This window comes from Dermacentor silvarum, chromosome 9 (genome assembly GCF_013339745.2).
Source record: "Dermacentor silvarum isolate Dsil-2018 chromosome 9, BIME_Dsil_1.4, whole genome shotgun sequence".
Classification (NCBI taxonomy): domain Eukaryota; kingdom Metazoa; phylum Arthropoda; class Arachnida; order Ixodida; family Ixodidae; genus Dermacentor; species Dermacentor silvarum.
Window position 1 is genome coordinate 101,403,462 of NC_051162.1, and position 27,206 is coordinate 101,430,667.

The following is a 27,206-nucleotide window of genomic DNA, read 5'->3' on the forward strand; positions in this document are numbered from 1 at the left end:
CTGTAGAAACCACGTATTGGGAAATGTGAGGCTAGATACAGAATTACTTCTCAAGGCCACCCGAATCTCTCTAGCACAAGTAATTCCAAACCATCAACCTTATGAGGTGGCTTCCACGTGAATCATGAATTCTTCAAGGAAAAATTATCCTTCAGACGCGAAGCTTACATTTATAATAATTTGAAGCACTCTTTAATAATTCTCTTTGACGTCAGCGATATTATTCGATCACGGAAATGTTGTCAACTGAAGGAAATATCGCAAGTCAATGCCTTTGCTTTGTGGGTCTGATATTTGCTAATAAGACTGTGACCTAAGAAATCATAGCGTGTGCGCTACCACAACGCTACTTCGACTATCCTAATAGTCATTAAATATTGTATCATAGGTTACCTTCATCGTGGGGATTAATTAGACCGCGTAGTCGGCTCGAAAAGCGCGACCTGCTCTTTATGAATGCGAGGGGTGAAGCCAAGGAAACCGTACAAAAGCAAAACCTGATAATTAAAATAATTTCAACAAGCTTGAACGTGTTTTAAACCATATTTAAACAGGCATTCCCTCTTTCAAGGGCCCTTATAAGGAGACTGCATGTCAGCTGTGGCAGCAAGACTTGTAGATAAGCTTGACAGTAATGAAGCTGCACAAGCGTTTATCAGTTTCTGCTTATGGTCATACTCACTGTGCATGGAGCCGACCCACCTCGTCGCATGACGCTTCATGATCTCATTGAGGTAAGATGTTTCATTTTCAGTGCAGAGAAAAAAGAAATCTTTCAACCCAATGTTTTACAGTGATGCTGGTAATGTATTCACTGGTCCTAGTCGTTTTGATGCCCACCAGTGTCAGGCGGCGCCTGTCGCAAGAATTCTAAAGTGATTTGCGAGAAGTTTATTAACAAATAAAGAGCAAACAAAATGCTGTTTGACCTACAATGTGCTGCAGTAATAGCACAGCTGGTGCAATATTACGGAGAGTAAGTATTGCACGGTTAGCGCGGTATCGATGCCACAGCGTAGAAGAATACTGCACCTGGAGAGCGCGGTCAAGCGGCCAACTGCTTATCCATAAATGCGGCGGTTCGATTCAGATATGGAGGGAATGCGCAGGAGACTCCTATAAACAACCTTACGGTTGCTTAGCAATTCTTAGCAAATAATGCCAAACATTCTTTGCCTCATGAGAGGATCACTTCGGTAGGTATAGGTTATAGCTAAACCGGGTTAGCCGCTATGACGTTGCGGTGCTAAGCACGCGGCCACGGGTTCAATCGTAGGCCGCGGTAACCGCATTTCGATGGGGATGAAATGTAAAAACGCACGTGTACTTAGATTTATGTGCACGTTAAAGAACTCCAGGGGGTCAAAAGTAAGCCTGGAGTGCCGCACTTACGGCTTGCCTGATAATGATATCGGGGTTATTGCACGTAAAGCCACATAATTTCATTTAAAACAATTTCACAGCTATGCTGTTAAGGAGAGTTTTCCACCAATTTTCATGCGGTGGTGAAGTCCGGCGTCCGACGGCGTCGGTGTTATCAAATGCAAATCAAAGCCGCTGGTGGCGGAGTCCCCTCTCTGCTTCGGAACGCAATTATCCGCGAATATAAAAATAAAAGCTGGTGTGTGTATACTTCACTCGAATCGACAACTTCATTCTGCGGTTTATTTGACCTAGTAATCTGACATTTATTTCATTTGCGGCGTTTTACCTGCTACACACGTTGAAGGTCAGCTGGGTGTTGGTATGGCTGCGGCGGCGAAACGCAGATGGCGTGGTCGGTATCAAATGTCAGTCAAAAAGCAGCCAGCAACAAAATCCTACAAGGCCGTTCGACGCGCAGCCCGGCTCTCGTGCTAGTGAGAGATAATGACTGGTCCTTTGCGATTATCCGTCCCTCACAGTCCCTTACTGCTCTGTCCCGCATGCAATTTTCTCGGAAGCTTCGAAGCTCTGCGGAATCACTTTAGTTTTTCACGGACCTTCCCCCTCTAGCACTCATTTAATATATTTGAACATTTGAGTGCTTTTGACACCAGCAAAAACCGGTAAAATTGAAAACTTTGATTTTTTTTGGATCGCAGAAAACACAGAAGGAACAGAATAAGTACAGAATGTTAGCCAGATTAACATACTATAGCCGAAAAATATTTGGAGCTGTGAAGGCTCAGCAAATCACCCCAAAAAAGATATGTTCCAACTTCTTGCAAAAAGCTTCAGTGTTCAAGGTCCAAAAAGCTACTTTAGTGGTCGGCCTGATAATATTTGTGATACATCATTAGATAGCTCTACATGCCTGCTATGCATGTGAGAAGTTACAGAAACGTATTTTTTCATCGCGAAAAAATATTTTTTGAAATGTTCGTACGTGGATTGCGCAGACAGCATAAATATAAGAAGTCTTGCCGTCTATAGAAAAGAAACATTGTTAATAAAATGAGCCCGAGTAACTATTCAACAGGCTGTGACTGGCGTTTTTATTATTCCGAATACGAGCGAAGTCAAGCGCCGCAGCCTCAACTCGTATTTTGTTTGTTTGTATAATGCGGAAGCTGGACATCAACCTGGACAGGGCAAATATTAATACAGAACAGCCTCTGTACTGAAGAGGAGTAAGTTGACGTGTTTCCGCTTGATATAGCGTCGCCACCTTAGCCTCCGTTGGCTTCCGTGTAAATAAATTGTAAATTGGCTTCAGCATCAGCTACACGTAACATTATTTTGTGGAGGTGGACGTTCCTTGCGCCCGCCATGGAGCTTCGCAGTAGTCGCAACGGCGACAATGCAACTTCGGCTCCTGCTGGCGGCACTTCATCTACGCAAGCACCTAAGCCGCAGCCCCGACCTACGTCACCGCCCCCCCCCCCCCCCCCCCCCTCCTCTCGGAATCCTGTTGTATTCACCGGAGTCGGCAGTCCTGATGTTGACGTCTGACTCCGCTTCTGCCAACGTATCACCACCAGTCACAGATTGGATCAGGCTGTTATGCTTGCAGACGTTCTTTTCTAACTCGACGGCGCTCCACGGGCATGGTTCCAGACTCACGTAGAAGAAATCTCGAGCTAGGATCTCTTCAAAAAGAAGCTCCGCGACCTTTTTGCCAATCCGTTTGGTCGCCAACTCAATGCCAAAAGGCCCTTGCCACACGTGTACAGACGTCGGCCGACTCCTACGTGTCATACATTCTCGACGTCTTGGCCCGTTGTACCAAGGCCTGACCCGAACATATCGGAGGGCGATAAGGTTAATCGCGTCCTCAAAGGCATTGCTGACGACGCCTTCATTTTACTGGTGTTTACCAATGTCACCAGCATCGATACGATCCTCAAGGAGCTGCCGCCGTCTCGAGCATGCTAAAAGCCGCCGGGTATCCCAACACATCAAGCGACTTCCCAACACAGCGGCTACCTCATCTTGTGACAACTTAACCTGCATAATTCGTCGTGAGGTCGAAGCAGCAAAACCGGCGGCCCCTTCATTGCCGTCATATGATCATTCTCCGGCGATGATCTCCTTGATACATGCCTTCATCCGTCAAGAGTTGTCAAATGTCGGCGTGCACACGTTTCGTCCCGTGTACTCGGAACCTCTTTCTCCACGCATGTTCCCACCTCGCTCCTCTTACTCCTCTTACGGACAGCGCAACACGTCCTAATGGCGCCCTGTGGACGACAAGTAAATCTGTTTTAATTGCTGACGCATTGGGCATATCGCTCGTCGCAGCCGCTGGATTTGCTGGAGTGCAAATATTTTTTTATAAGCTGCATGAAACGTACCTTTTAACATTGAGGACTGCCTGACAAATTTAACACATCGTGATATTCTATTTGCAATGGCTGTATAGTTCATGTGGCACTCACCAAGCACAAGCCGCATTGCGTTAGAGCAGGCGTCTCGGACACCATGACACCGTTTCGCAGGCCGCGACACCATTTCTCTGTAATCTGCATGCGTTGCAGCCGAAGCCAGCTTTGTCATCTGCATCTCAGGCCGGCAAGCTTTGGCGCACGTCACAGAAAAGTCGGTTCTGACAAAAAAATCGAAAAATACTTTTTCGCGTTAGGAAAAGCACGCCTTTTTGTAACTTCTCACATGAATAGCAGACATGTAGAGATATTGAATGATATATCACATATATTTTTAGACCGAACACCAAAGATACTTTATTGGCCTTTAACATAAAGTCACTGCAAAAAATTCGAACATTACAGTTATTTTTCGGGCGATCGGCTGAGCATTCAAGATTCATATATTTTTAGGCTTTACTATTTTAGGCTCAACCGGGCTACTATTGTACATTTGATTTGTGACTACTCGATTTTTCTACGTTCCGAGAAAAAAAATCTGAACCTTGCCATTTTACTGGATTTGGGCGATGGCAAAAGTCCTCAAAGCCTTCACGTATTTCAAATATTGATCATTTTTGCAGTCCCATCACTTCATTGTCATGCCATACACACCATTTGAACGACTGAATTATACCATGTGCCTTCGAAAAAGACAAGTTGATTGATGCCTCAACTCGGCCGGAAAAATAAATTGTCGCCAAAATGATACAAAATTTTTGGCACAAAGAATAAACGTGCAGAATGACTTTCGCACTCTAACAAACAAGTGTAAGTTTTTACAACGAAGCTGTAAATGGCTACCCCGGCACTGCCTCCGTACGTGTGCACCGTCGCGTCGACAAAGAAACATTTTCGTCTCCAGAGCTTGTCTAATTTTGAGTTTCCGCTTAACAGAATTATATTTACTCGTATGTTAAAAATACAATCCGATGCTATCATGTCAGCAAGTTGTGTGTAAGTCGTACTTTACAAGCTTTGTGAAGCACTTTGAGAAATTGAATTAGTTCAATAACACACTTGCGCCAGGCGGAGGGTCTACTAAAAATGAGGGTATATGCTGCACCACAACGCGTGACGAATGTGTTCACATGAAGTGTCCGTCCTTGATGAGTGGACGCTCTGTCCGTCACATCGGTCGTGCGGAGTGGGCTGCGACCGTAATCGACATCAGGGCAAGACTGTTAAAAAATTACACGGCCGTTCACTTCGCGAACACGGGTTGCGCGCAAGCGTATAACACCGCGAACGTGCAACGAGGCGTCGAAGCACCAACGGAAAGGGCGCAAACGAGGTCGTGGACGCTACATTGGTCCCCATGGTGCGACGCCTTGTGGTGGTGGTACTTGTGTAACCTCGGCAACAGCTTCGCTCTACATCCACCTTCATAGGGTGGAAGGGAGGCGCAAATCTTTTAAAACTATATCTGAAATGTTCGAAAAAATCGCTGGTTGATTGGCCCTGGAATGACCCATATGATTGTGGCCAAGAAAAATCAGGCCCTCTGTTCTCCTTTTTCTCATTCAAGCTGCAGCAGTGGGTATACAGTTGTGGCGTCATGCTGTGGCACTGCTCCCTATACCAACCCAAGTCGATGGAATCTCGGAGAGTGTTATCCGCGTTCTGAAGCAATTCACGTCAATGTATACAAATTTAAGAGGTGGACGAAAATGATCAAGTTTGCCGTCGCACAAAATAGCAGGACACGTACCACAAGCCTTCGATGTCGCCCGCATTTCGCCCCCTATTGTGTCCAGAAGCTGTTCTTCCGACCAGGATCTCGGTTTTGCGGACAAACTTCAGTGGACGGAGAGACGCAAAACCGACGAATACCGCAACAGATATCCTGAACCAACGAAACGTCTGTTCAATAAACCACATCACGGACATATAGGGGAAATCAAGTTGAACTACATTGTACTTATTGTAAAAAGAACACCAGGGAGTGACAACTAAATTCTTGGTACTTTACAGGTCATGGAGACCTGTGTGCAGCAAGGCGCACTCAAGCTTTGTCTATATAAACAGCGCACAACTAGATGTTGCAGCGCTGAGAAATGTCTTTTCTTATCACCTATAGGAGGGTTGAGACTGAAAAGTAAAAGGGTGTAAGGTAGAAGCTGGAGAATAAAGGTTAAGCAAGAGGAGAAAATGATCAGAATACACATAGATGGCGACCTTGCCATTCTGACGTGTAGAAGTTTTCCTCTTCTTTTTTTTTTACAGAAAATAATCTGGCGATCACAATGCGTAACAGTAAACTTCGAAAAAAAATGTGGGCGTTGAAGGTGACACAATTAAATGCGCATTGCGTACTGGTAGTAAATTGTGAATTCCAGTTTAGTCACACAACGGCAATGCACCATTGGTTACTCGCGTTCTTGCGTCTTTCAGGTAAGCTTTCTTGATCACAGCGCCTTCAGTCTCCCTTAAAACGCTTCGGTCGTCGATTAGTAACATAAGCCGCGCGTGAAGACGGTTGTTCGTGCGACACGTTTTTACCCATATCCTCAAAATGATGTTTTCCAATGATACAGGACCGACTAATACACCAGTTCAGCAGTTTTTTTACTTGAAGGGACACTTAAGCAACACAATAAGTCAATTTATACTGATAAAGTGTTCTTTGACAACTCTGTTGTCCTTTATTACACGTTAAAAAAGTGATACATTGCAACAGAAAATGAGGCTCAAAGTTTCATGTTATTGCAATTTCCCGCCGAAACCCCAACGACAGTACGTCATTGTGACGTCATGCAATTCAAGGTTTATTAATGAAGAGAAAGACGCACTGAGGCTGGCGCACTCGGACGGCGGCCGGGCGCGGGCAGAGAGGGAAGACGACGAGGCAGAGGAAAACAGGCGTGCTGGCAGACGGCCGGCTGTCTGCTTATCTCATTGATTACAATCTATATATACAGGGTGTCCCAGCTATCATGCAGCACGATTTAAAAAAAGAGGAACGGCGTTACGCGAAGCGAACCTAGTGTGTACTGTTTCCAGTACAGTGGAGTAGCCGCCAGTAAGTTTTTCGTTACTGAGATTTAATTAGGTAATTATAAATAATTATCTGACTCAATAAGTACTGCCCTAATTATCAAATTGTCTATGAGAAAGTTGTAGAGCAATATGAAAAACAACCGATACAGCTCTCTGTTGCTCAATACGTGCTACATAAATGCGTTTTTCCGAGTGTGAAAGAAGCACGCAAATGCACGCAGAATTGACGCGCGACTGGCCGCTCGAGGCACTTTGTGTGCATTTGCGGGCTTTTTTCACGCTCGGAAAAACACTTTTATGTAGCACGTATTGAGCAACAGAAAGCTGTATCGGTAGTTTTTCATGCTGCACAACAACTTTCTCATTGACGCTTTGATAATTAGGACAGTACTTCTCGAGTTAGATAATTAATTGCAATTACCTAATTAAATCTCAGTAACGAAAAAATTACTGGCGGCTAGTCCACTGTACTGGAAACAATACGCACTAGGTTTGCGTCGCGTAACGCCGTTCCTCTTTTTTTAAATCGTGCTGCATGATGGTTGGGACACCCTGTATATATATATATATATATATATATATATATATATATATATATATATATATATACATATCTTTGGATTTGAGCCGCATTGGCTCAGTATAAGTTCGCGAAACTTGGCATATTCAGTCCTTGGCTTCTTTAGAGCCCAGTGTAGTCAATCTTTACTGCTAAGGAATAAAATGAGCCCTAGAACACGCCTTGAATGTCCTTGCCGTAACAGCAACCTGGTGCGGGAACTTCAAAGAGGCGTTTTCACCCTCATTTTGTGTTTCTCGATATTTTTGCTGGCTTACCAAGGGTCTTCTCGCAGCAATAGTTGTTCTTCTGGTATTGTAGAAGAGTAATTTACTGATACCGAAAAAGCCGTTTTTCTGTTCAGTGTGTCTTTAAGATTCAAAGTAAGGCCGTGAACGAGAAGGCGGGAGGGTAGTAATTGATGGGCCCTATTATGATTTGTTCCAGCCATATCAAGCCAGCAACGCTTCTTTTTCTGCTGGGTTTTTATATTGTTTAAATATTAGGGCATGAGTTACAAAAGTCTAATTGAATATCTGTTCTTTATTTATGTTGTCTGCAATTATGACCTGGCGCGATTGCTGCTCACGAGGGAAAAAGCCCCTGCTATGTGTTTAATATCTGTTGTTGCTGCTGTCCAGCATCTAAAGCCTTTGTTTTACAGCGGAGCTGCTAAAGTCGAGCTTGGTCCATGCGTAGAGATTTTCGCTGCATAGCCAAGTCGGGGTAGGGCGAAGCGTATAGACCTACACCACGGCGCTACGTCACGAAAATGCAGTGGCGCTGTCGTCGGAATTTAGTTTCGCTTGGTAGGCACTCCGCCGCCGAGCCGCCGCCCGTGTCGCGCCTACCACAGCAGCCGCTGGGTTTCGCGGGTGGTTGTGCAGGTTCCATCTGTGAGGTCTTTATTCTATGATTTTACAATGAAAGAAACGCAGTATGTGGACGAGCTGAGTTGCATCGAAATACGCAAGAGACTAAAGTTTTCATAGGTTTCCTGTTGATGAAAACCGTCGCAAGCAATGGGCCGCCGCGGTAAAAAGCGAAAGTTGGATTATGATACCAGATCATCCATTATGCGCAATACATTTCGTAACCGTTAGGCTTCTCTTTTATTTTGATTGGCGTGCATTAGCTGATCTTAGGATCGTTACGATCTTAGGATCATATACGATCTTAGGATCGTTATTAGCGTGCCATTATAATTGCTTGCCGCACTGTGGGAAAGCTAGATTAGGATTAGCCTTGAATGTAGGTCGAGCGAGCAGATGCCCCGCAAAACACGTCACATTCGAATTTGTTTTCATCTCAAAGAATTGAGCCCCCAGCAGTGTAAATATCCTATCACACGTTCACATACGCAGGCAGCAGGGTCACAGCTGCGTTTATTGCAGTGTGGAAGTCATAAACGCGCCTAAACGTGTCAGTTAAATTTCGAGCGCGAAACAAAATGTACAGTGTTAGTACAGAGTTCGAGCTGATCGGACTGGCCGCGTACAACAGCTAGCTCACATAGCGCGGGCCTACACAGGCGGCGTCGCCGTAGAGCCGGTACCTCGCCGGTCCCATCACCGAGGCGATCGCTTCTATCACCGCTCACGGCGACGTAGAAATCGGTTATAGCTTGTTCTTAACATGAAATAGCGCTGAATAGAAAATATATCTCGAATTTGCGCGTGTTTCGTAAAGCAGCTTCCCGTACTAAACCACTGGCGCGAACGGCATTTCGTCTCGCAGACGGGAACCAAGCATCCGCCGTCTCAACGAGGCGGCTCGGCTGGCTTGCAAGTACTACGTTTCGTTTGCTATTCGCACCAACGACACCAACACAACCAATTCATTTAAGCCCACGTTAATCGTGTTGTCAAAAATAAGCGCACAATGATGAGCAGCAGGCCAGGTCGCAAGCGCTGTCGGCCGTCACTGCGGCGGTCAACGAGCTAGGCCTACCGTCTCGTTCGGCCGTATCCCGATGGGGGCGAGATGCAAGAACGTGCACTGGGTGCACATTAAAGACTCTCATGTAGTCAAACTAAATCCGGCGCCCCCACTACTGTGTGCTTCATAATGAAATCGTGGTTTTAGCCCCCATTAAAAAAAGATGCGCCATCCGCGCGTGCAAGCGGTGCATGGCGGCGAACGTGGGCGGAGCCAAACGTTGGGCGGAGCCTACGCGACGTCGCTATAGGGTCTAAAATATATCGACGGTGCCTACCGCTGTTTACAAACATGGTGTAGGTCTATAGAGAGAGCGAAAGCTCTGGAGAGGGAAGAGAGTGTGGTGAGGGAGAAGGAGGGAGGACAGTGGAGAGGAGGACCTGCGGTACAAGTGGCAGGGTGGAGTTGAGCGGGAGCGGGAGCGGAGCCAATGCACATCCGCGCCCAGCGCACGTATTATAACGTCAGTAATGACGTGAGCGCTCCCTAGTAACCGAGCGCGCTCTCAAATTCGCGGGTATCTTTCCAGACTCGGACTTTCTCGACGTAGCGCGATGGCGAAGCCGACCGATAAAGCTCCCGAAGAAGAAGCTGCTCGATTGGAACGCCGTAGAGATGCAGCTTAAGAACCGGCAAGCAATGCTTAATTCCATTAAATGTTGCTTAGCTTTCATCCTGCTTTGGTAAACCACGCTCTTCTTCGCCTAGCTTTGCACAACTTTGCTGAGGCTTCCCCTCAGCTCCGCTGGTCATTGGAGTTTGCGATAGGGAAGCCACGCCTATTTTTTTTTTCCTGACGAGAAAACACTGACGATTGCCGTCGCAGTCACGGACCTTTCCTTTCTCGGGAAAATTAGTTTCTTGCTTCGATAGAGTGTCCTCAAAGATGCGTTCCGAATTTTAGAAAAGTGGCAATGAATAATTAAAATCTGGCTTTTGCCTCAAGACGTTCGTGGTTCGGAAATCGGAAGGAATTGGAAAAGCGCGTCATTTAGTATATCAAAGTTTGTACAGTGCATAACTGTGGTGATCCAACATGGAGCTACAATAATGATTAGCTTTCCGTAATTTCAGTTCCTGAACACTACCGAAAGGATCTGGTTATATCAGCGAAGCTATTCGCAAGATGACGTTATGTGCATTAATTATGAAACTATATCTGTAACTCAAAATAGTTACCTGTACGACTTAAGATACGTGATGGCCAAAACTGTGTAAGTATATTCATCAATCTAGTTTACCTGAATGACGTGCTGATTAACTAAAGGTTTCCATAACTACCTGACACGACACAACGTAATGCCTGTTGGCATGTCCTAATGTCGAACGAAGGCATCGTTCACCACTACAGTTTAAAAAGCGGCGACAGGAAGAGGCCTTAACTGCAGGAGCCACACCGTTTATGCAGTCTGATGCCATTCCGGATTCCTTGATTACAAAAGAAAATGTACTGGTGTACTGTACTGGTGTCTTACGTGCAATCCAGTGAGATCATTTAGGATGACCGAAGGGCCCTCGAAAGCGCTAGAGTATTCGGCCACTACGGTCAGGTCAGCTTGCGGCAGCCGCTGCTGGCACGGCATGGTCACCCTCGGCTGAAAAAAACTGACTGGTGTCGCCTGCCAGGCTTTGCACGAGTGACGCGCCGCTCACGACAGCGCTGTAACTCATGAGTGTAAAAAAGTCGCATTTTCGCCCGAAAGGCGAAGCATCGATTGCGATAGCAAATTAGTAGAGAGCTATACGGAGTGAGGATAGTAGTTTTATCGGCCGTATAAACTTGGAAACATTCGCTTACTAACTCAGTTAACAAGCATGGTATCAGCGTGCACAAGCAAACATGAGCACATCGCACTCGATGAGCGCGGACACTCGCTGTCAAAACGCTGGTGTGAGCAAGCGCGCTGCAGCAGCGAGCGAAGTGACATTCGTCGTGTGTATCGCTTCAACGCAAACTGAGTGGCGAGAACACAACACGCAGAAACGTACGAACAGTCTGCAGATCGCTTGCAAGATACGGCGCGCGCGACCGCGCAAAGAAACAGTTGCTGGCGGAGCAAAAGCCTCGCCCCCCTATGGCCCGTGCTGGCTCTCGGCTTTCCTACCTTTACCGCGCGTGATTGAGCCCTATGTGCACCCACCAATCCGCACTACAGCCTTCGACAACGTAACATGAGAACCCCAAAAATAAGAACCAATTATGGAAAACAACTAGTCAGTTACCAGGCACCTTCACTACTAAATCGCCTACGTAATTTTGAAAATGAAATTATGGAATGTTAGAATAAATCATACAAAACTTTTCTCATTCTGAACAATCTTGAGTTTGTTTGATTAAAACTGCAGTATAAATTGTCAGTCTTCTGTTTCTTTTGTTTTCAGGTTGTAGTTAGTTTGAAACAACATGTATCGTACTTTGAGTATTCTGTCAGTTTCTCATATTTCTTGTACACATGTTCTGTTTCACGAAAATAATATTCTGTCTCGCGACACTCCAGGTGATTTCGGTATGTCTGTATGGTACATGTTGCTGCGTACGGCCTGCGTGCTGAATTGTTCTGGGAGTAGAAGCCTTTTCAGGCCACATGGCCATTAGCTTCTGCTTCCTTTCTGTTCTAAACAGGAGAAATAAACTCATTCATTCATTTTGAAAATTCAAGTAAGGCCTGGATAGCCTGAAAACTTGATTTTCAGTCGCTCCAAGGGCCCAATATAACGTCTTCGGACAACGATAGGCTGCCGAGGCGCGCATGATTTAAGTGAACGTACTTCTGTCACTCTTCCGTGTATGGACAGCAGTCGATCATACAGCCCATTTCTTTATTGTCTCATACAAACAGCGCTGCTCACAGTCTAGAGACTCGGTGTGCTCTAATCGGACAAGGCGACCCTCCGACGAAGACGGCTTTACATGTCTTATAAGTTGGGAATTGTGAGTTGTATTGGTATAAGAATTTTCCGTTGTATGCAGAATACCTGTAGAGGATAATAGAGGAACGCTGTAGTTGATGTCATTCTCTAATATTTCTCGTTTTAGAGTGCAGCTCTTAGGCGCCCGTTCCGGCATTGAGCATCGGCCTGCCTCGGCGTTCCTCGTAACCGAGCGAACGGGGAGCATAGCTGGGGATGAAAGTAGTAAAACATAATTTGCGCCTAGGGGGTACATAATTCTGAACTTTAGGTTACAGCGCAAACAACTAAGACAGACCACAAAAGGAAGATACGGCACACGCTGGCGCTGAATAACAACATCTTTATTTTTTCGTCGTCAATGCATATATAAACCCTAGGCGACACTACCGCGAAGTTTCATGCATGTTTTCATGCATTAATCGCTTGTACTTTTGAGTGAGAATCGAGTGGCGTTATTTAATATCACCCACAGCTCCCGTTCGGATGGCTGAATGTGGGACACATGCGAGAAGAGGGGAAAAAACAAAGGCAGCAGTTCGGGTGAGAGAAGGCTATACCGACGAGAGCGCAAAGAGTAGGGTGCAGCGGAAACCTCAGGCGGAAAGCGGGGGGAAAGAGTATGGCGAAAGGGTGAAGAGGAAAGGGGAATGCCGCACGCGACTTGCTCCATGGCGGTGACCAGCTGCGCAGGCGCCAAGGTCGAGTCCACATAGGTCGCGAAGCTTCGGGCGAAAACCGGTTCAGAAAGAATTGTCACCGACATTAGCAAGGGTGGTTATGGGAGCAGCGATTGAAGTGCGACTATGTTTGGAGGGAACAAACATTGGGAAAGCAAGAAGCGTATTTTAATGAAAGCAAGACATAGATTCATTCAGGTAAAAAAGAATTCCGAATCGATTTACCTACGTTTGGCGAGAAAAGAAGAGACAACTATATTTTGCTTGATAATGATCAATAAATACCTTTTTTCAGCGCCTACCGATAGCGGCTGGCGTTGACGCTGCTATCACTTGCAATACAATGCAGCTCTTGAAGTATGCAGAAAGGCGCGGTCGTAAAGTTTCCCGTTACAATACGCCACCCTCACATGTGTGTTGTTTTGCTTGTCGACGTTTGTCTTAATTTGGTGACGCGGGGCAGTCAAAGGAAGTAAGTTGCGAACCGCCAGATAATTGTTTACTTTAGTTCTTTTCGGGCGACAGCGCTGGCCGACGGACTTGGCGTCCGGCCGAAAAAACGAGCACTCTACGCCTAAAGCGTTTGTCGGCCTCCAAAGAAAGTATGTTCTGCGCAGGGATGCGATTTTGACAGCTGTACGGCTGACACTTTCCTGCATCGCTTTCCGCGCTGAAAGCTCTAAATGCCCATCAAGTCAAATGGCGGGGCATTTTAATATACAGCTCTATAAGCACGATCTACTTCCTGAACTTCCGCAGAAACTTAGCAGTGACAAGCCCACTTCATCAGCGAGCGGCAAGGCGTACCATGGCGCACCAAACCCAGACCTTGAGCGACAATTCAAGCAAGCAGAACTCCACACAGTCTTAGCCAAACTCTCTAGAAACACCTTTCCTGGCAAGGAAAGAATCACTAATAGGCTCCTGCGCAATCTTCCGCAATCGGCCGCAACAGCACAGCTCTAGCACTACAACGACTGCTGGGAAAAGGGGGACCTGCCAGCAGAATGGAACCATTCGGAGGTCACCATTATCCCCAAACCCAAGAAACCCCTTCGCATCGAAAAACTCTGTCCCATCTCCCTCACGTCCTGCGTGGGCAATCTGCTCGAGCACATGGAGCACGACCGGTTAACGCCATACCTCGAGTACAACCGATACTTGCCGCACACCATGTTCGGAATCCGACAGCATTTGTCCACGAAGAACGTACTCCTGCTCCTCAAGAAAGACCTGCTCGACTACCTTAATCACAGACGCAAATCATTAATCCTGGCAATCAACGCAAAGGACGTATTCGACAACGTTAGCCACGAAGCCATCGTCCGCAACCTCGAAGATACAGGCTGCGGAGCCCAGATCTATAACTACATCAGCAGCTTTTATTGCGATAGCAATTATATGGACACTCCAAAGCAGATTTCTGCCGTCGGCGTCGCCGTCGCCGTCGCCGTGAGGTTCCGTATGACGTCAATGGAGATGAAATCGTCGCCGCGCGCCGCCGAACGCTGTATGTGCGAGTGAAAGGGCACGAGGGACGCGCGCTTTCACGGGGAATGAACGCACGGCGGAGAACAAACGCGCGTTCTGTGCCGTGCTCCATTAAGGGCTGCAGAAGTATACGTCTCTTTCCTCCTTTACAATCACCATATATGTAGAGCAAACGCGCCTTCTTATGACGCACAAAAGGCCGTGGGGGGGGGGGGGGGGGGGGGCAGGGAAGGGAGGCGACGTTTAGCTGCGGCACCAAGTGCCTATTTATATCAGAGGCTCCGGCAACAGTCACCAACGCCGCACGCATTTTGTGCGAACGTGGGCAAAACGCCGACGGCGTCGACAACAGTGCTGTGTGTTGCCGGTGCTGCTGCATGTCCAAGTTTGTACAGCGGATAAAACTACTATCCTTACTCCGTATAGCTCTCTACTAAGTTGCTATCGCAATTGATGCTTCGCCTTTCGGGTGAAACTGCGACAACTTTTTTCACACACCGCACAGCAACAGTAGGCGTCTGCAACCTCCGCAGCTATAAATTTCGGCAACCCAACAAAGGTAGCCCACAAGTATCAGTGATTTAGCCACTTCTTTTCAACATCGGAATGATCAAGCTGCACAAACAACTCAATGCCATCGCAAACCTATGTCATGCCCTTTACACTGACGACATCACACTCTGGACCAAAGCACCTGGACAACAAGAACGCAGTCTACAAGAAGCCATGGATACCACCGAAAGGTATCTCTGAGACTGCGGTCTCCAATGCGCAGCCGAAAAGTCTGAGCTTCTCGTCCTCACAGCACTGACGCGAGGACGACCGCCTAACTATATCGAACCCGATCCCAGCGTCTCCCTCAACAGAACTAAAATCCCTACAGTCGACACCCTTCGCGTACTCAGTCTTCACATCCACAAGGACGGATCAGGAGCGACCACTCTCCCGCGTCTCGAACGTACACTGTCATAAGTTACTCGCCTCGATCGTCAAGAGGATACCAAACCAAAGAAGCGGACTGAAGGAGGAAGACACACTAAGGATAATTCAAGCCCTCCTAACTAGCCGTATCACCAACGGCACTCCCTACCTGACACTAAAGCCGGCTGAAATGAAGAAACTCAATGTCATCATTCGAAAGACTATCAAAAAGCCTTGACCCTCCCACCCACGGCGTCAACGGAGAAACTCCTCAAGCTCGGCGTCCACAATACGTGGGAAGAGCTACCCTAGGCTCATAAAATCAGCCAACTAGAGCGTCTCAAGCTCACACCCACCGGACGTGAAGTTTTGCCCTACCTCAACTACAGTGAAAGCTACATTGCCGGAACAGACGAGAAAGCAAGTATCCCACCCGCACTCCGTGAGTGTATCAGCGTTGCGTGCATACCGCGCAATATGCATCCGACCTACCAAAAGAAGCGTCGGCAAAGAAAAATCCATGCACTCATCAAGAAATACGCCAAAAACCCTGATACGAGGTACACCGATGCTGCCCGGTATATTAAACGAAACGCCTTTGCCCTAAGCGTAACGGATCACCAAGCCAAAGAACTCGCCACTGTCACCATCCGGGCAAGAGCCGCCGAGACTGCAGAGGAAACGGCAATTGCTCTGGCGATAACAACTTGCCCTGAAGTAGCCATAATCCTGACTGATTCCCAAGCAGCAGCTTGCGACAATCAAAAAGGACGCATATCAGAAACCACACTCAAGATATTTCAAAATCACATCGTGCGCGCTCCGCTCCCTGACATCCACATCAACTTGATTCCAGGCCATCAGGGCATGACAGGGAATAAGGCGGCACACGCCGGTGCCCGCGACCGCACCAGTCGGGCTTTCCTACCATCCCACACCAGGCCGGCCACCAACGTTGATGACATCACCCTAAAGTACTCGGAGCTTCCTGCAATACCACCAACTCAGCAGAAGAACGTACCCATCACGACACAAGAAGCTGAGCAAAGAGCAAAGAGTCATCCTCCGCCGCCTACAGACAAACACCCATGTCCATGTATTAATCATGCACAAACTCTATCCTACGCAGTACTCATACACATGCACCCACTGTCACGTCCCAGACACCCTGCAACACATGGTCCAGGATTGCCCACTGCGTGACACATCCCCAGACCCAAGCTCAACAAGATGATTCCATACAAAGACGCCCCATAGAGGCTGAAGAGCACCCCAACTCAGCGCACTTCAATACCACCACTGAAACGTGGGAAGTGAAGCTTTCCTCCGAATACCTGGACGACCAACGCAGTCTTGTCGCCCGGATCAAGGAGGCAGCCCAAGCCGGAGGGTTCCTGGAATAAGGAATCCTCCCACCTAAGGCTCGGATTACCGTTCCCGAAAAATAATGTTTATTTCTCTCTGTTTCTCTCTAATGGCAGGCCTCCGAAAACAAATTTCGCACCTTGGAAAACAGAATGACGTCACTTCTGTTTTTAACAGATGTGACGTCACATTATTTTTTATTGTGCCGGAAGTGTTCCCTCCTCACCCAGATGGTGTTGCGCCCCTTGAACCACCGATTAACCGCCATGTTTTGAACGTATGGGCTTCTGTGGAAGCTTCGCTACCAGGTATATTTACCTTGCATGCGTACTATTTCGCCTGCCCCCCCCCCCCCCCCCCCCCCTCTGCGCGAGCCACGCGCACCGGTGTTCTTTCTTCCTGAAGAATGAGCGACGCAAGCTGTTGGAAGTGCTTCGTCTGCCGCTGCTGCTAAAGAAGCTGCACGAGTCGCGTCTCAGCGATGCCGCCGACAGCACCCTACCATTCAGATTCAAATTCTTTGCCTCACTATAACGCGAATTCGAAACACCTAAACAGCTGCGCTAAAACTTCGCACTAGTGAGTATCGTAATCGTAGGTGAATTTTACTTTATGTTCTTATGCATTAAACCCTTGTGCTTCTGAGTGAGAATGAAGTTGTGTTATTAAATCTCCCACAGCTCCCATTCTGGTGGCTGAATGTGGGAAAAATGAGAGGGCGAAAAAACAAAGGCAGCAGTTCGGGTGACACGGCCTGACAAAATGAACAGGTTCATTTTTACTAAGGAGAAATGGCGTGTTATTATTCTTTTTATGTATTTTTTGCAATACAATTGCAGGAAACAGCGCTTTGGTGTTGGAATACTTGGACAGACCAAAGAACTTGTGCCTTACATGAATATTACGCAGGTGACAGGTAAGAGCACATTCCACTTTGTACGCTTAATACTGATACGATCTCGCCCGGGTGAGGTGGGTCTTCACCGCAAGAATCAAGTAGACGGCAACGAAGGCGCGCATCGTGATGAAAATAAAATGTTGAAAAGAATGCATTCACTTCATTAGTACATGACTGTGACTCGATCTATCCGAGTCCGAGTCTCGAGCGATTCTGCCTAACATGGTGTACAGGACGGCCTTAAATAACCTCTAGCGGTCTTGTGGTAGACGAGGTCTCTTTGGGAAAGTTAGCCGAACTTGGGGAACTTGTGGAATTGTCAGTGCCTTTGTCAGGTTGCGAAGTCGACGACCACCTCCTCCTCGTGTCTTCTCGTTTGGGTGCTCCCCTTTTGACTTCGCCGGGAGTAGAGGGGTGACGCATTCTCAGGGATGCAGGCAATTACCTCGACACGAGAATGCACGCTGGAATGCTTCCCGACACTTGAGAGGTCGAATTACAAGCTAATCATAACGGCCTCTCAGGGATGATGGCAATGACATCGACATGAGAAAGCGCGCTGGAATGTTTATCACACTTCAAAGGCCTATCAGTAACAGCCCGTCCGCCACAACAGGAACACTCGAAGGGGTTATAACATCCAAGCAACTCGAAGAGACCAGTAGATCCAGTGCCTCTGCTTCGTTTCGTCGTTCGTTCCGAAGTATGCCATGTGACACCTTCTGAAAACAAACCACGCAATGTCCCAAGGCACAACCAACGAAGAGCACCCAACTAACCATCGAGAACTGCCAGGTCCACACGTTCTTCAATAATATACTTAGCAGAATCATACGTGCAGCCATCGTTAGAAATTTCCTAGAATTACCAAAGCAAGAAAACCAGACTTCAGTGCGAATTTTAATGAACGTAAGGCCTGAGGTTTTTGTTTCTCTTTCCTGAGAAAGACACGGTTGTTGGGAGATTGAGAGCACATTAAAAATGATCAAAGGGATAAATGCCGCGTAATAACCTACTCGTTCGGTCAGTGCTACCTGCCAGTACCAGCGCCCCTAATGGAAAACATACTGGGCTTTGCTTACCATTTGAACTCGAAATTGAACTGATTCATAAAGTGGCATTTAAAGCCAAGAGCAATAGCCATACTCTATCTGCGCGCAACACCTTGAATGAAAACTCATTCTCCGAATGCACTTCAGCAAATCTAAATTCTACGTTGGTAACCGAGAAGCGCATCTACCCTGAAGGCATTGAATTACTCAAAATCGTTTGTTTCCACACACCTCTAATGCCAATGCTTGTCTATAAAATCAGCGCGTCCATGAGCCGCCACCGCCGCAAAACCTGCGTCACAAATTTAATTCGCATAACTGGCTGTATAACAATCAATACAACGGAACTCCGAGCCTACAACGAAACCGTTGGAATTAAAAGTGACAAGTTCTTAATAACTTCACAAAAGAAAAAAAAATCCATCGCGCTGTTTTTACAAACAAGAACTTTATGGATGCGCCCAATTCGACAATTACTCCCTTCAGATGCACACTCGACTGGGCTGATGCCTGAAAGTCTTTGGGCCTCGCCAAGGGCCACAAAGGACTCCTGATATAAACTTCACTCTGCCGTCAGCTGGCCCTGTTTGCTCGCGGCTTGCTTCTCTCGTCCATGAAGGGGAGGCCGTAAACGCGAGAAGAATAGCAATTATCACTTTGTTCTCGCTCTCGCGGCGCATTGCACTCCTTGACTGTTTGACTGCCCCGTAGTAAGCGTCGCCACGTAGTATTTTCATATTTCTGAAGTTCGGCACAAGTTAACTGAAACACTCTGTACATGTTGCTTATTTATCACACTTTTCTATATAGAGTCAAGAAATTTGATAGGAGTGTCCACAAAGAAGTGCGGAACGTCTTGCGAGCATGATTGTCATCAAAACTGTCTGCTTACTGTCTTGTGATACGCCACCGTGAGAACTTATGACATATAATTGCAGTGCGCTTAATCAAATATGGCGTGACCGACGTAACCTGAGCTAAACTTTAAAAATGTGCGAATGCCACCTAGCTGGACAGAACCAAGGTAACGCTGTCGGCCGTCGCTTGGAGATACTCAGATTATTTTTTGCCTTCTGCGTAATTCCATAATTAGTCTTAAACATTAATTCAACTCCCCAAATATTGTAATTAGGTGAAAAGTGTCAATGAGAAAATGTAGAGCAACACGAGAAACTCACGATACAGGCTTTCAGTTGTTCAATACGTGCTACGAAAAAGGGGTTTTCCAAGTATGAAAGTACCCCGCGAATGCACGAACAATTGTCGCGCGACTTGCCCCTCGAGGCGCACTTTGCGTGTTTTCGCGGGCTTCTCTCATGCTGGGAAAAACATTTTTATGCTAGCATGTATTGAGCAACTGAAAGCTGTATCGGGAGTTTTTCATGATGCTCCTCAATTTTCTCATAGACACTTTTTATATAATTAATAATATTTGAGAATTTCAATAAAGACTATTAATGTACTTAGGCGAAATGCGAAAAATACCTTGAGTATCTCCAAGCGATGCCACACAAGATTACGTTTGTTCTGTCTAGCTACGTGGTATTAGCATATTCTTAAGGTTTGGCTCAAGTTAGGTGGGAAACCCTGCATAATATTGCATGATCAATCAGCTTTTGGGCAAAGCAAGGTGAGAATCGCCAAAAGTAGGCAGTTTGTATATTGCCAGAGCCCCAAAAAATCAGATTGGTCGCATTTTGTGACAACACATTTTTCGTTGATTTATTAATTTCACGTCATTCTTCCTGCTTAGTGGCCAATCCTTCCAATAGCTCTTAATCGGCTTCATAAACCAAAATGAAGACGGACAGAAAGAATAGAGCCCGAAAAGAATCATTAGCAAATATTGCCCGACTTCTCCAAATCTAGAGCTGGAACAAAGGGGGGACTTTACGAAAATACATGAGCGTATACGGTCTCCTCCGAACTAATTTCGCGCTTCCACGATGAATGAGGAATGACACATTGCGCACTGTGTGACCATGTAGAATGATATTTAGGACCTGATATTCTGAACGGTTCATAGGTTGCTGGAAAACTTTGTGGAGCATTTTATTTATTAAAAAATTCCTCCGCGATACCTTGTACAGCTATATGTATTGTAAGCTACAAATACCAAGTTAGAAAATTGATGAGTACTTCAGAGAGAAAATACTGTGAGAAGTTTCTTCTCCGCCACTGATGGCTCTTGCACCGCACTCCAAAAGACATCTCCACTCAATAATCGGGTCGCACCGATGCACTCGGTGTCCAGCCACAGTGTCCGCAGTTTAAGGAGATTGTGGATGTCTTGCACCCGAAGCCTTTTACACATCGTTAAAATAGTGTTTTGTTTAGGGAATTAGCTGACGTTCTCGTTGTATTGTTCATTATTTTCATTGCATATAATCATCATTATCCAATAACTTTCTTTTTCTTCTGCGGCGCCCCTTTGGGAGCTGCTGAATAGAAGCTCTAAAGTTCGGCATCTGTCTCACAAAACTTGCCTTACGGAATGTTGAGGCAATGAAGCCATTACTAAGACGCAGGAACTCCACGAAGAGTTAAAGTAACATTGCTAACAGCGGGCGCGACTCCTGAATACAATGTGCCATCATCTCAAGCACCGTTTAGCGTTGTCGAAGAGGCAGAAACAAAATCGAAGAAATTGTGAATATGGGATGTAACTTTTAACTTGGCATATTTCTTCCCAGAAAGAAATTCTCATATTATGAAGACGGCGAACACGGTAGGCATCCAGTGGTGTTGTGCGGCGGAGCTCCAAGTCACAGGTTCGACGCCAGACGCGGTGGCCGCATTTCGGTGGAGGAGTTCTGCAAAAGCACTTTTGTACTTATATTTAGGCGCAAGTCAAAGAACCATCGAAATTAATCTGGAGTTCCCAACTACGGCGTACCTCTTAAATAGATCGTGGTTTTCATTACGTAAGTCCTCGGAACTTAAACTGAATTGTTTAAAGCCGGGAAATTGTACACTTGCGAGAGGCGAAACTTTGAACCTGCCCTACATTCAAGTGTTCTCTTTAACAATGGACCGCGCTGTACAACAAACACTACTGTCACCAAGTGGGGTATGTGATTTGATGCGGCTGCATCGATGATGATTTGGCGACAACCTTCAATTTGGATACACCAAATAAATGTCGGGCAAGATCGATATGCTGAGAAAACGGTAATGCACTGAAACAGTCACCGGCGAAAAAGTAAAACAATGTAGGGGTGTCCATATTTGTGTCGTCGTTAAAAAAGCTAATCTCGGTTTTAAATTGTCTCGTGTCCGGTTGTTTGTTTGTGTCAAATTTATTTCAAGCATTACCCAAACTCACCCTACCATGTTCTTATATAGACATTTTTTCAGAAATGTGCGCAACATTGCGTTTAGTTATGTCACATTTATTAAGCTGTGTACCATTCTCAGCATCACTCATTGGCGGCGTCCTAACGTACAATCACAAAATTCGTCGGAACGCCAGAGTGTAGAACCAGATATTATATTGACAAAGCTATAGATGACTGTTAGCGACTCGACCTAGCGAAAGAGAAATTTCGCACCAGGTTGAGCCTATCTGTCAAAACAAGGAGATGATGTTTTCACTCTCGATATCATTGTTATGCAAACTAGCTGCCCAGTTTCAATGTTCTGTGGTCTTAGCTTTAAAGGTTAAGGAAACCACCATGGTTGCTTAGTGGCTATACTGTTGGGCGGCTAAGCACGCGGTCGCGAGATTGAATCCCTGCCACGGTGGCCGCATTTCAGTGGGAGCGAAATGCGAAAACAGCCATGTACTTAAATTTAAGTGTATGTTAAATAACAACCGGTGGTCCAAATTATTCTGGAATCCCCCCCCCCCCTACGACATGTCATAATCAGATCATGGTTTTGGCACGTAAAACCCCATAATAAATCACGCCCACTGTATGCAAATGAAACACCTCCTAACCTACATGCAGTTTCCTTGAGGTGTGGATGTACAAGAAAACACTGCTTGGTCACCCGAAGCATTTCTTTCTAAATATGCTACATGGAGCTATTTACGACAAGCCATGATAGAGCATATGCAACTAAGAATTATTCCTTAGTAACGGGCCTTCAAGTTTTCTCATGCTTGAAAATAGAGTGTGATAGCAGGAATAAGATGAAAGGAGAGAAGGGAATGAAACAGCGCCGTCCCGTTCTCGCTTTTCATCATAGTCCTGTTTTCGCGTTGTATTTTCAAGGATAAATTGCTTTCAAATGGACCAGCTATCTATACGGTTTTAAAGTCGCATGGCTAAATTTCCTTATTTTTTAACAAATCTTCTTTACAATAACATCTAAATATTTTGTGACGTGATTTCTTTGCAGGGTCACCACAATACCGGAAAGTTCTGTTCTACCGAAACTTCATGCATCACTGTGCTGTTTTTGTATTCCCATATTCAGGCAAGCTTGAGTTTGCGCCTGCTCGCAATACTTAAAAATTATTTTTTAATGTTTGCTTTAACTAACCTGCGCATATCGTCGGGCGTCGCATCATATAAATGTTAGATCTCATAAGCTGCGTTTAAAATGAATGTGTCGGTTCCTGCAAACAAACCAACACTAAACCAACACAGAATGAAAAAGAGAAATGAGATGGGGAAAATAGTGAAGAAATTCATCGGCCCTTCCAATCCGTGAAGATGGTTAACCAGCCAGGCTGAAACGTGCGGCACCGGTGTTTATCACTGGGTTAATCCCAATGATTCATTAAAGTAATTCTCAATTATGAGATTTCACACACGTCTGGCTGCGACGGAGAGAATGACGTCACTGACCTCACCCACAGGCCACCGGTGTCGCTTGTGTTCGATGTCTCGAGTTTGCTCGGTGACGTGGTTAGCAGCATTTGCCCACCATTGCCGCGCTTGCGATTCTTCGAAATTGAATTGCTTCAATATTTAAATCCGTCCGTTACGTAAGACAATGAATGGCTCATACCCCCTTAAGCAATGCCTCATACCCCCGCAAACGCGGCCTCGACCATTACGACGATAGAAGAGAAGCGAAAATCTATACTGGAATGATTATCGGCAATGCAGCCAGCTCTAGAAGCAGATGACGACGACGACGAACACGGGAGCAGTGGCACGATTACGTGCCAAGCACGAGCCAACGAGTCAGCTGCGGAATATGACGACGACGCTTGAACCAATGCTGATGATGAAAGTGTTCTGTGAACAGGCGATTTCGCCTAGCCATAGAAAGCGTCGCTTTATTAAGCCGTACCGTAGAGATGCTTCTGCTTTGGTGCGTTACACTTCTCGCAAAACACATTCCCTGTGTGCGTGCCTGAAGTAAAAATTCAGAGCCCTTCCCCTGTCCGGAAAATGGGGGTAAGTGAAGCTTTGCGCAAGACGACGCTGTCGCCGGCGTTCCGCTCCGTTTGTCCAAAACTCAGGGTCGGTGCTCTAGGCAGAAATTCGGCCTCAACATCGCGCTCCCGCAACTCGGGTTACGCGGCTCTTCGCTGACGTTTCGCATGGGCTACGGAAGCCCTCACGCTAGAATCGGCTCGTCGAAGACGAGCCCTTTCCCGAGCGTCAAAGGCAGCGTGCTCCTCGGCCGAATGCACCAAGCGGGCCTTCCCATCCTGGCGCCAAAACTGATCTGAGGTGAGGGAAGCCCGGTGGAGCACGCACCAAGCCCCTTTCCTTCCCTTTCCCTTCCCGCGACACACGAAGCGACCCTGATTGGTCGCGCGTGTCACGTGATCCGGCGCCGGCGCCGTTTTCCCTGCACCTGCTCTTTCTTTCTTGTCTCTGTCTCATGCCGGCGTATGCCTGGCTCATCCCGCATATTCAATGCGGGTATGCGCCACACGTGTTTTTTTGCGTGACAACGCCGCCACCGAAAAATGTAACGCAATACAAGCTTCGCTTGACAAAAATCACATTTTAGCGAGCACAACTGCTTGCATCTGTCTCCTACTTGAAGCTTTGATGTGTCAAACGGGCTCCGTCAATTTGGACGCGACCAGCCACCGTGACTGAGCGGCTGTTGCTCTTACGTGACAAACATATAGCAACTCGACCAGTTACTATGTTGACTGCGTTTTCCTTTAGGCAACAAGGCGGGCGGTTCAGTCCCGACTACAATGGTCACATTTCCACGGGATGGAATGCAAGAAGTCTCATGGCTGAACTTTGTGTGATCACTAAATAACCAGGAGGACAAAATAGTGTGAATCATTAAAAGTAACACTATAAAAGCCTCATTTTGGCTTTCGGATGTAAAACCTCCTAATGTTCTGTCTTGAAGCTAATTTTGATTTTGTTCAATCTTTGCATTGAAAGAGGTTTCATTACACATTCATGAGAATGCCATCCAACACCGCCGCTCTTACACGAACCCTCATCTTTCCGACCCCAAACTTACGCTGAGTGGCTGACCCGCAATTACCCATCGCGACAAAGTGTTCCTTGTGGCCTTTATCGATGCGAATGCCTTATATGTCTCATCAATCAGTCGACCTTCAACGTCCTTGAGCGAAAACCGTGTCGTCGAAGCGAAATCATACATGATGACGATTCCTTGTAGTAATTTACTTACTACACCAACCCGGCATCGTGTCTTACCTATATGCAAACGCTCGCGCAACAAGTCTGATGGTGCGCGGGTCAAGCAAGCAACAATCACGCAATAACTTTGATGGTTCGCGGGTCATCGTCGTCATCGTGTTAAGATAGAGTTAACTCAGGCACTCGAACCCTCGAGCTTATGTGGTAGTCGAACCCACCACCTTTGGCGTTAAGGCGAAGTTAATTAAGCTTGTGTTAACTATATATAGGTAATGAATGCACTCAAACCCACGACCACGCACAGGCTTTCGCCTTCACCCTCTTTGGCGTATGCTGAAGTGACTGTCAGTTTTTCACCCTGCAATTGATCATGCTGCAAGCGACACCCTAGACGGAGGGCATCGGTGCTTCTTTATGGCGACAACAATCATACTGGCACTGTAGGCACGTTCTCGGTGTCACCGTCGGCGCCGGTGAGCTATCAGTGTTCCGACGGAGCATAGGCCCTGTCAGAAATGGGAGGATAAGAGGAGAGACGCAAGGGAAGTGCATTTCATTTGGCTGCGGAAATGACATATTATTGCGATAGCAATTATATGGACACTCCAAGTGCATTTGCGCAGTCATCGTCGCCGTGAGGTTCCGTATAAAGTCAAACGGCGATAATATCGTCGCCGCGCGCTGTATGCTGCGTGTGCGAGTAAAAGCGGGCGAGGGATGCGCGCTTGCATGGAGAGCGAACGCACAGTGGAGAGAAAACGCGAAGTCTTCCGTTGTGCGAAAGGCCGTGGAGGATGGGAGGGAGGGAGGGGAGGCGACGTTCAACTGCGGCACCAAATGCGTATCTTGCGACCGGGTGCTAGGGAAACTGTCGACTCAATCTCTCATGCGAGAGGGAAGCCGGAAGGCAGCGCGGGAGGGAGGGGGCGCGGCTTCTACTCTGCCACCAACGGCGTACTTGTACTTTGCGCGGCTGCGGGTCTTCCCTTTGTATGCGCTGTGCTTTCGCCGCTCAGTTGCCGCGCTAACCCCGCTTGCTTACACCAGCGTTTTGACAGAGGTTCTCTGTGGTCATCGAGTGTGATTTATTGATGTTTTCTTGTGCGCGCTGACACCATGCTTGTTAATTCAGTTAGTAAGCGAATGTGTCCAAGTTTATGCCGCCGATAAAACGACTAACCTTACTCCGTATAGCTCTATACTAATTTGCTATTGCAATTGATACTTCACCTTTCGGGCGAAACTGCGACTATTTCAGCGGATCACAGTCACACTCTTCTCGATCAATTCTGGAGGTGAGACAGGCCAGCGTTCTGCCTTCCAATGCTTGCATGCGCGTTTTGCGCACACACACTAAGCGGTTCTGCTGATCAGCTCTGTGTATACCCCACCGGAGTTCGAAAACTAGTCTTAGCAGAACGGAGAGTAAATTTGAAGATAGAATTATGTAATTCTTTCATCGTGCGCTGATAAATGTTGTTGGTTTTCCAACGGTCTCGTCTTATGGACCTCCGATAGGTCACCCTAGCATCCAAGCACGATGTTTGCAAGCAGACAACTCTGGTGACGCTCATCACTCTAGTGTTGTCCGCAGACGTTTGGTGTGTTGCGACACCACGTACCCGAGCACACGAGCGTTGGATGCTTCCCGCGCTTAACTGTGCGTGGCTTAGCCGTGTCTGGGGAAAAGTGTATCCTGGGGGTTGAGCCGAAGCCGAGTGTTTGGCCCTTTATGGTCCCTCGACGAAGGCAACACATCTCTTTGGCATTGGCTTCACGTAGACGGCACCCCCGCACTGACCCACCTTAGGAAAATCGGTAGTCGCCTTTTCCTGTCTTTCTCTCCCATCTTAGTCGTTCCTTCTCACTTTTCCATCTTTCCTGTCTTCTTTTCACTTCTTCTTACTTCCGAATTTCAGGGTGTCAAGGGTTAACGGTGTGTAATGTATCCAGTCTTGGGTATGCAGATTAGGTTTTAATGGCGGTGCATAGCTGGAACCCGCAGGTT

General features: G+C 46.8%; 1 protein-coding gene across 1 annotated transcript; it reads left to right on the top strand.

Moving 5' to 3' along the window:
* The first annotated feature begins 578 nt into the window (after positions 1-578).
* Positions 579-23,116, top strand: LOC125939872 (uncharacterized). Its single transcript, XM_049655377.1, has 4 exons — positions 579-734; positions 10,417-10,556; positions 17,549-17,625; positions 23,004-23,116. The coding sequence occupies exons 1-4, from the start codon at positions 669-671 to the stop codon at positions 23,114-23,116; spliced, it is 396 nt and encodes a 131-aa protein (XP_049511334.1). The 5' UTR covers positions 579-668.
* The last annotated feature ends 4,090 nt before the right edge of the window (positions 23,117-27,206 follow it).